The sequence below is a fragment of the Heterodontus francisci genome, chromosome 8 (assembly GCF_036365525.1).
Source record: "Heterodontus francisci isolate sHetFra1 chromosome 8, sHetFra1.hap1, whole genome shotgun sequence".
Lineage (NCBI taxonomy): Eukaryota > Metazoa > Chordata > Chondrichthyes > Heterodontiformes > Heterodontidae > Heterodontus > Heterodontus francisci.
The window spans coordinates 19510988-19521805 of record NC_090378.1 but is presented as its reverse complement, the minus strand read 5'-3'; the positions used below and the strand labels follow the sequence as shown (position 1 = coordinate 19521805).

Here is a 10818-nt window from a genome sequence, read left to right as displayed (position 1 = left end):
CCCCCCCCCCACCCCGCCCCTCCCCTCCCTGACACACTGTCACCAAAAGGGAGCTAAATGAGAGCATGAGTGAGTGAGAGAGAATCAGTGAAAGTGAGCGAGGAAGAGGGAAAGAGAGAGCGAAACAGTCAGTGGCTGGAAGTGCAAATGAGTCAGTAAGATTGCGAATGAGAGTCAGGGAAGAGAGTGAGCTAACCAGTGAAAGTGGGAGCCTAAGTGAGTGAGGGTGAATTAAAGAGAGATTGAAGGGGAGAGAGTGAATCTGTAAGAGTGAGAAGGATTGAGGGAAGAGAGTGAATCATGGAAAGTCTGACAGAGTCTCAAAATGTATTTTACTCAGGATAGAATTCTCCCAGTTAAACAACTAATCAGTCACGGTGCTGCTAGAGATGGGGGAAGGGCAGTGAGCGATTGCAGGGACGGTTCGTGTTCGCTTGTTCCGGAGAGACATGGCTGGTTCAGAAGGTTTTGGAACAGCCTGGTTAATTTATAACACAAGCGGGCTAGCCCCTGATAGTGAGTGCATTATTTTCTCCAAATTAACCCGTTACGAACTAAAGTGAAACTTTAAGCCTAACATGCACTGACACGTTACTGACACAATCAGATTGTCTGTTGCCTCTCGCGCTGACAGCACTGTTGTGGGAGTTGCAGTCAGCTGCTACGAGAAGTCCTGCCTCTGCTATTAATTATTTCTTCCCGTACAGCGACTGCGTGTCGCTGCTAACCCAGTGAATGGTTCTCTAGTGTGTCACCAGCCGTCCAGATAGCCTTTGGGATTTAATCCAAATTATCACAAGGTAGGACATTCAGAACTATGGACAAATTGTGTGTCATTCGGGTTGAGCCTGTGCAACTCTGAAAGTCTTAAACACGTCGTCCTAATCCCCTACCTTTTCTCTGCACCCTTTTAACATGTTTATTTCCTTCTATAATCTATTAGGAATTCTGCTTTCACCACTCTTTTTGATGGGGCATTATGTATCCTAAATTTCCTAGATGAAAAAAAATCTTCTAACTTCTCCCTTTGCTCTCCTGGCAATGATCTTCAATTCATGACCTTGGCAACTCAAGTCACTAAGTCAGTTGAAATAGTTTTATCCCTCCCTCGATTAAACCCTTCATCATTTTGAACTCTGCATTCTCTGGCTCTGGCCTCTTGTCCATTCCCCACTTCCTTTGCCCTACTGGCTGGGTCTTCAGCTGTCTAGGCCTTAAAGTCTTGAATTCCCTCCCTAAATCTCTCCACCTCTCTACTTTTACGGCCCTCCTATAAATTGACTGACTTAAGCAAGCTTTTGGTTACCTAAAGTCTCCTTCTTTGGCTCAGTGTCAATTTTTGTCTGATTACATTCCTAGATGTTTTGCTACATTAGAAGCACTATAGGAGTCTTAGTAGTCCTTATTCTAATACCATCTGGTTTAATTTTAATTTTATCAACCAGACTATTATGCGGCACCTTATCAAGTACCATGTGAAAATCTATATATATGTTAACATTGTTTCATTGGTCCCAACCAACAGACCCATTCACCCGCCTCCAGCATTCTCCCTCTACCTGATCACCTCCCTCTGGAATCTTACTCACTCTTGATCTTTTCATTGAAAACTGTCGGCGAGACATTGGTCATCTCAATTTCTCAACCTCCCCCCCTCACTCACTCTAACCTGTTCCCCTCTGAACTTGCCGCATTCCGTTGTCTCAGGTCTAACCCAACATTGTCATCAAACTTGCAGACAAGGGTGGTGCTGTTGTTGTATGGCGTACTGACCTCTACCTTGTAGAGGCTCAGTGACAACTGTCAGACACTTCTTCCTACCTCCCCCTGGACCATGACCCCACCACCGAACATCAAGCTACTGTCCACAGGACTGTCACTGACCTCATTTCCTCTGGAGATCTTCCCTGTACAGCTTCCAAACTCATAGTCCTGTAACCCCGGACAGCCCGCTTCTACCTCCTTCCCAAAATTCACAAACAGGACTGTTCCGGCAGACCCATTGTGTCAGCCTGCTCCTGCCCCACTGAACTTATTTCTTCCTGTCTTGACTCTATCTTTTCTCCGCTGGTCCAGTCTCTTCCCACCTACATCCATGACTCTTCTGAAACCCTACATCATTTTGACAATTACCAGTTTCCTGGCCCCAACCGCCTCCTCTTCACTATGGACGTCCAATCGCTCTACACCTCCATCCCCCATCAGGACGGTTTGAGGGCTCTCCGCTTCTTCCATGAACAGAGGCCCAACCAGTCCCCATCCACCACCACCCTCCTCTGCCTGGCTGAACTTGTTCTCACATTGAACAACTTCTCCTTCAACTCCACTCACTTCCTTCAAGTAAAAGGTGTTCCAAGGGTACCCGCATGGGTCTTAGTTATGCCTGTCTTTTTGTGGGATATGTCGAACATTCCTTGTTCCAGTTCTACTCAGGCCCCCTCCCCTAACTCTTTTTCCAGTACATTGATGACTGCATCGGTGCCATTTCCTGCTCCCGCCCCGAACTGGAAAACTTTATCAACTTTGCTTCTAGTTTCCACCCTTCTCTCACCTTTATAGAGTCATAGAATTATACAGCACAGAAACAGGCCCTTCGGCCCATCGTGTCTGTGCCGGCCATCAAGCACCTAAAACTATTCTAATCCCATGTTCCAGCACTCGGCCCATAGCCCTGTTTGCTATGGCGTTTCAAGTGCTCATCTAAATACTTCTTAAATGTTGTGAGGGTTCCTGCCTCTTCAGGCAATGCGTTCCAGATTCCAACCACCCTCTGAGTGAAAAAGATTTTCCTCAAATCCCCTCTAAACTCCTGCCCCTTACCTTAAATCTATGCCCCTTGGTTATTGACCCCTCCGCTAAGGGAAAAAGTTTCTTCCTATCTAACCTATCAATGCCCCTCATAATTTACCTCAATCATGTCCCCTCTCAGCCTTCTCTGCTCTAAAGAAAACAATCCTAGCCTTTTCCGTCTCTCTTCATAGCTGAAATGCTCCAGCCCAGGCAACATCCTGGTGAATCTCCTCTGCACCCTCTCCAGTGCAATCACATTCTTCCTATAGTGTGGTGCCCAGAACTGTACACAGTACTCCAGCTGTGGCCTAACTAGCGTTTTATACAGCTCCATCATAACCTCCCTGCTCTTATATTCTATGCCTCGGCTAAAAAAGGCAAGTATCCCATATGCCTTCCTAACCACCTTATCTACCTGTGCGGCTGCCTTCAATGATCTATGGATAAGTACACCAAGGGTTTTAAAAGAAGTGGCTGCAGAGATAATGGAGGCATTGGTCATAATATACCAAAACTCATTGGATTCCGGTAGGGTACCTGCAGATTGGAAAACCGCTAATGTGATGTCTCTATTCAAGAAAGGAGGGAGACAGAAAGCAGGAAACTATAGACCAGTTAGCTTAACATCGGTCATTGGGAAAATGCTAGAGTCCATTATTAAGGAAGAAATAGCAGGACATTTAGAAAAACATAATGCAGTAAAACAGAGTCAACATGGTTTTATGAAAGGGAAATTATATTTGACAAATTTGTTAGAGTTCTTTGAGGATATAACAAGCAGAATGGATAAAGGGGAACCGGTAGATGTAGTGTATTCGGATTTTCAGTATGTGTTCGATACGATGCCACATAAAAGGTTATTGCACAAAATAAGAGCTCAGGGTTTTGGGGGTAATGTATTGGTATGGATTGAGGATTGGCTAACACACAGAAGGCAGAGAGTCAGGATCTATGGATATTTTTCAGGTTGGAAAGCCATAACTAGTGGGGTGCCACAAGTATCAGTCCGAGGGCCTCAACTACTTTCTGTCTATATTAATGACTTGGAGGAAGGGAAAGAGTGTAGTGTATCCAAATTTGCTGATGATGCAAAAGTAGGTGGGAAGGCATGTTGTGATGAGGATACAAAGAATCTGCAAGGGGATATAGATAGGTTAAGTGAGTGGGCAAAAACTTGGCAGATGGAGTTCAATGTGGGAAAGTGTGAGGTCATCGACTTTGGTAGGAAGAATAAAAAGGCACATTATTATTTAGATGGAGAAAGATGACAAAATACTGCAGTACAGAGGGATCTTGGTGTCTTGTAGATGAAACACAAAAAGTTAGCATACAGGTACAACAAATAATTAGGAAGGCAAATGGAATTTTGGCCTTTATTGCAAGGGGGTTAGAGTTTAAAAATAGGAAAGTCTTGTTACAATTGTACAGGGTGTTGGTGAGGCCACACCTGGAGTACTGCGTACAGTTTTGGTCCCCGTATTTAAGGAAGGATATACTAGCATTGGAGCCAGTTCAGAAAAGGTTCACTTGGCTGATTCCTGGGATGAAGGGGTTGTCTGATCAAGAAAGGCTAAACAGGTTAGGCCTTTATTAATTGGAGTTTAGAAGAATGAGAGGTGATCTTAGTGAAACATATAGATTTTAAGGGGGCTAGACAGGGTAGATGTTGAGAATATGCTTCCACTGGTGAGGGAATCTCGAACTAGGGAACTTAGTTACAGAATAAGGGGGCACATATTTAAAACTGAGATGCAAAGGAATTTCTTCTCTCAAGGGTAGTGAATCTCTGGAATTCTCTACCTTAGAGAATTGTGGAGGCTAGGTCACTAAATGTATTTAAGGAGAAGGTAGATAGAGTTTTGAAATCTTGGGGAGTTGAGGGTTATGCGGAGCAGGCCTGAAAGAGGAGTTGAGGCCTGGCACAGATCAGCCATGATCTTATTGAATGGCGGGGCACACTTGAGGGGCTGAATGTCCTACTCCTGCACCTATTTCTTATGTTCCACGACAGCGCTTCTGATATGTCTTCCTTTTTTCTCAACCGAGGATTCCCCCCACTGTGGTTGACACAGCCTTTGACCATTTCCGGCCCATTTCCCGCACCTCTACCCTCACCCCTTCCCCTCCCTCCCAGAACCACGATAGGGTTCCCCTTGTCCTCAGTTTCCACCCCACCAGCCTCCACATCCAAAGAATCATCCTTCGCCATTTCTGTCACGTCCAGCGTGATGTTACTACCAAACGCATTTTCCCCTCCCCTCCCCCGTCAGCATTCCGAAGGGATCGTTCCCTCTGCAACACACTGTTCCACTCCTCCATTACCCCACCACCTTGTCCCCTTGCACGGCACCTTCCTCTGCAATCGCAGGAGGTGTAATACCTGCTCATTTAGCTCCTCTCTCCTCACTATCCAAGGCCCCAAACACTCCTTTCAGGTGAAGCAGCGATTGACTTGTACTTCTTTCAATTTAGTGTACTGTATTCACTGCTCGTAATGTGATCTCCTGTACATTGGGGAGACCAAACACAGTTTGGGTAACTGCATTGCGGAACACATCCGCTCAGTCCGAAAGCATGACCCCGAGCTTCTGGTTGCTGGCCATTTCAACTCACCCCCCTGCTCTCATGCCCACATATCTGTCATGGGATTGCTGCAGTGTTCCAGTGAACATCAACGCAAGCTCGAGGAACAGCAGTTCATTTACCAATTAGGCACACTACAGCCTGTCGGACTAAACATTGAGTTCAATAATTTCAGAGCATGATGGGCTCTTTTTCATTTTTAGTTATTTGTTTATTTTATTTGTTTATTTTATTTTAGTTTGTTTAGTTTGCTTCTACTGTGCCTACCCACTGTTTTTTTCATGTTTGTGCTTGGGGCCAGGCTGTTCATTTTTCTGTCAATTAACGCCCTCTCTGCACTAACGCTTTGTCTTTCAGCACACCGTTAACATACCGTTTGTTTTTGCTCCATGACCTTCTGGTCAGTTTTTCTCTGTAACCTTGTCCTATCAACACCTTCTCTATTGGTTATCTCTTGCCCCACCCCTCCTTTACTTGCTTAAAACCTATTACATTTCTAATATTTGCCAGTTCTGATGAAGGGTCACTGACCCAAGACGTTAACTCTGCTTCTCTCCACAGATGCTGCCAAACTTGCTGAGTATTTCCAGCATTTCTTGTTTTTATGTCAGATTTCCAGCATCTGCAGTATTTTGCTTTTATTTCCTTGATCAATGTGCTCTTCTGTTGTACAAAGAAAAAAAAAACTGCAAATGCTGGAAACAGATAGATAAGTCATCATCCATAATGGGAAAAGATGAGTTGAGGTTTTGAAGAAGAATTTGCAATTATATAGCACCTTTCACATCCATTGTATGCCCCAAAGTGCTTACCTGTCAATTAGTTACTTTTTGAAGTACTGTCACAGTTGTTACGTGGACAAGCACAACAGCCATTTTGCACATGGCAAAGTCCTACAGCAGGAGGCAATAATAAATATCTCATCTAAGGGCTGAATGCTGGTCAGGGCACTGGGAGAATTCCCCTGTTCTTGTTCAAATAGTGCTTTAGCATCTATTATATCCACCTAAAAAGGCAGACAGTGTTCTTGATTCTCATTCAAGAGATGGCCTCTTTCATAATCCATATTCTCTTAGTATTGCACTTGGGTATGAACCTAGGTTACAAGCTCAGGCTTGAATCACAATCCTCTCGCTGAAGAGGAAAGAATGCTATCAATGAGCCAAGGGTTTAGGGTGTAACCCTTTTCAGAATCGTCTCTTGCCATGTTGTATGTGTAGTTAGAATAGAAACCCTGAACATAGTTCCACTTGTTTATGTTTCAAATCTTGTGCTATTTCATGAATTATAATCTTGTTCTGGATATTGCAAATGACTTTTCACATTCAATGGCCAAATTATAAATGCACTATCAAAATTAGATGTTTTGCAGCACTTTAAGCCAAGTCAGAATACAGCATATTTGTGAAGATTTTGGTGCTTGCATGGAAAAGAAAGAAGATATGAAGGGTCACTGACCCGAAATGTTAACTCTGCTTCTCTTTTCACAGATGCTGCCAGACCTGCTGAGTGGTTGCAGCATTTCTTGTTTTTATTTCAGATTTCCAGCATCTGCAGTATTTTGCTTTTAAGATATGAATTTCCATTGGCATAGCCTCCCTTCACATCCCCAGGGCTTCCCAAAGTGCTTTATAGCCAACAAATTACTTTTTTGAAGTGTAATCACTGTTACATTGTGTTTTTATGTTTACACTCCATTATGCAGGCATGCACCTCACTAGTTTGCTGAAAGCTATCAAAACCGCGAAGAACCTTCTTCATTCTTCAAGCACTCGAAAGTTTTCTAGCTCAATGGTAAGCCATCTTTTGTTTTTAGACAACTGCTGGTCCATTGCAGAATTTAAAGAGACCTTTAACCTATGCTGAAGGCCAACTTCTTTATGGGATGATAAACCTAATACTCCTCCAGGGATCTTGCACCACTCCTGGAATCACACCTGGGATAACAGTGGCATTTCTGTCTCTTGCCTTTGATTCAGTAGTTGCTGAGCTTCAACTCAACTCTAGGACTTGAGCACGGAATTTAGGCTGACACTTCAGCAATGTTGGGATGAGATGCTAAACCTGTTTAGGTTGGTGGTCAAGATCTCGTGGCACTTTTCAAAAAAGCACAGATTTCTCCCAATGTGCTGGCTAACATTTCATCTTGCACAGAAATCCATGAATACAGATAAACTTGTCATTTATTTCATTTGCTGGATCTCTCTGTGCATAAATTGACTGCTGTGTTTACCTACACAACAGCAAATACAAAAGTAATTCATTGGTTGGGAAGCACTATGGGATGTCCCGAGGACATTAAAGACGGTATATAAATCTAAATTTTTAATACTGCTGCTTAGTGTTACTGCAAATTGGAAACACTTCACACATTGATGTCAAGGTTGCGATCGCTCTATCTGTGCTGCATTTGAATCTTCATTCGCTGACTCTATGAACTCCAGGTTTCCCCAAATCTCTGTCCTTTCTGCCATTGATCTCATCTAAAGCGTGGCTGCCCAACCCGCACCCAACCAGACCCGACAACATGTCAGGTTCAGGTTGGGTCTCTCTTCCGGGTCCAGCAATCGGGCTCGGGTCGGGTTGGGCTGGACGTGGACGGTGCTGCCATTCTCTGGGAAGTAATCTTCAAATGAACATTCAGGACGTCAAGGTGGGAACCATGCAGTCTGGACTCCGCACTCTGCAGTAAAGCCTGGCTAATTGACCAAACCCGACGACATTTGTCAGGTTCGGGTCAGGTTGGGCATTTAAAAAAATTAAAGGACTCGGGGCCCGGGTCGGGTTTTAATTTTATACCCGAGGCAGGCTTTAATCTCATCCACTCATCATCCAACCCTATCTGATTTTTCACTGGCGATTCTATCCTACATTCATCCACTTCCTACAATTGGAATATTCTTTGTGCTAATGACTTTCATTCCACTTGCAGTATAGTGGTCACGTCCTGTCCTATGGACCTTGACCCTTCACCTCAGTTTTTCAATAATAATGTGCATAACATATATTGCAAATATGTGAGACAGTACTGAATGTTTTTACCATGAGTAAATGATTCAACCAAAGGTGGAGAGGCTTTTGTTTTCCCTTGCCTTGGTGACTAACATTGTACATTTTCAAAATTGTACATTTTCAAAACCTTGACAGAAGGGGTTTTCCATTTAAGCTGGAGATGAGGAGGAATTTCTTTTCTCAGAGGGTTGTTAATCATTGGAATTCTCTTCCCCAGAGTGGAGGCTAGGTCATTGAATATATTCAAGGCTGGGTGAGACAGATTTTTGATCTACGAGGAAGTCGAGGGTTATGGGGGATAGGCAGGAAAGTGGAGTTGAGGCCACAGTCAGATCAGTCATGATCGTATTGAATGGAGGAGCAGTCTCAAGGGGCTAAATGGCCTACTCCTGCTCCTATTTCTTCTGCTCTTAGACTATCCAGTTTTACTAATTTGACAACTGAAAGTGCACAGAATCTGAATAGATGAAGTTAGCTAGACTAATTCCATTTTCTACAACACATTTGTACCTCCAGGCTTATTTATTGCAGTGGTCTCCTGGCCAGCATTCTATCTTCTCCCCTCCATAAGATTAAGAAATAGCAGGAATATTAAATAGGGAATTGAGGAGGGAGTGAAAAATGAGATTGAGTGTGTGAGAAACAGAATGTGGAAGGGGGGTAGATGGAATGAGAGGAGAAATAATAAGACAGTGGAGAAATAAGATGGGCACTGGACAGTACAAATAGGTGGAAACAAAGTATATCAAAAGTCACCATAGTGGGCTCCACTTCAGAATGACTTGCATGATATGATTTGTTACTGTGGGAATATTAGTGAGCTCTTTGTTGGTATTATCACGAAAACCGCACCTGCAGAATGAAACATATTAATTTTGTCATAGGGAACATTAATTTTAAGCTGTTACTGGACTGAAAAAAATAGCTTGGTTCAAAAGACCACTGAAACATGACTGCTTGTTTTGCATTCTAGAAGACAGTTGGAAAAAAAAGATAATGGGAACTGCTCACTGATTCAATTAACAGAGATTGCTCTGGGCATCTTGTCTGTGTAAGAGACAGCACTACACCCCTCCACAAACTGCAGGAGCGGTTGTTCCAAATACGGGGTTAGTCACATGACTAACCTGCTGGCCAACTTGCAGTTTTGAATTGTGCTCACAGAACGGTTGGAAAACAGACTGCAACTGAACTTGAAGAAGAGAGCACCTGTCTCCCTCACGAATTTCCAGGCATCCACTGAAGCCACTCAAACCTCAAGAGAGAAGACACCTGGAGCTACACAAGTGAAAGTGTGCACTGGGTCCCAACGAGAACTGCAAGATTTAACTGCAATCAAAATCAGTACATCTAATTCACAAACAGGAAATAAACTCCATCTATTGCTTCAAACCTTTCCCCTTTCTTCTTTCTCTTTTTCTGTCTCTATTTGCGTGTATGCTTATTGCGTATGCATGCTAGTGTGGTCGTGTATTTCTAGTAGTTTTAACCGAATTTAAGAGTTTTAAGGTTAATAAACTTACACCTTTCTTCTTTAAATCTAAGAAAACCTGTCTGGTTGATTTCTTTGCAGTTACAATTGGAAAGCAGTGAGGGGAAGCTAAAAACACTGTGTTTTAAAAGTTAAACCCCTTTACAACCAAACCAGGCAAAGACTGAGAGGGAGCCCTTAGACCCCTTTCTCACCTGGTGATAACAGTATACAGTCTTTTATTTTCAGCTTTAAAAGTTCTCACTGTCCCAACTTTAGAGCTCAACACAAGCTCTGGGAACAGCACCTCCTCTTCCGTTTCACTCGACAGCCCTCTGGGCTCAACACTGAGTTCAACAACTTCAGACAATGAGTACTACTTTTAATTTTTTTTTAACATGTGCCAATCCTAAACTTGTTTTTCATGTTTTTGCTTTCAGACAGAGCCGTTCATTATTCTGCCATTAACACTCTGGACAAATACTTTGTCTTTTCTTTGACCTCCTTATCTCGAGAGACAATGGGTAAGCGCCTGGAGGTGGTCAGTGGTGTGTGAAGCAGCGCCTGGAGTGGCTATAAAGGCCAATTCTAGAGTGACAGGCTCTTCCACAGGTGCTGCAGAGAAATTTGTTTGTCGGGGCTGTTACACAGTTGGCTCTCCCCTTGTGCCTCTGTCTTTTAATGCCACTATTACTACTCCCTTTGCCTTTTGTTCTATGATGTTTTTGTCATTTAAACTCTCCTGCCTGCCGCCCTCTCACAAACCTTCCCTTTTGTTCTTCTTCCCCCTCACCCCCTTTCACTTGCTCAAAGCCTGTTACATTTATCACCTTTGCCTGTTCTAATGAAAGGCCAGAGACATTTCTCCACAGGCTTACTGTGTATTTCCAGCATGTTCTGTTTTTATTTTAGAGGTTCAACATTTAGGTGAAGTAGAAGTTCATGGAAGTTACAGTAAAACC

At 43.4% G+C, this 10818-nt stretch overlaps 1 protein-coding gene across 1 annotated transcript in view; it reads left to right on the top strand.

Annotated features, from left to right (window-relative positions):
* The first annotated feature begins 632 nt into the window (after positions 1–632).
* The window catches only part of kyat3.1 (kynurenine aminotransferase 3, tandem duplicate 1), a 54149-nt gene continuing 43963 nt past the window's right edge, over positions 633–10818 (top strand). The window contains exons 1-2 of the mRNA XM_068036720.1: positions 633–800; positions 7079–7167. Coding sequence (XP_067892821.1) covers positions 7081–7167 — 87 coding nt within the window. The 5' untranslated portion in view covers positions 633–800; positions 7079–7080. The remainder of the gene's footprint in view (positions 801–7078; positions 7168–10818) is intronic.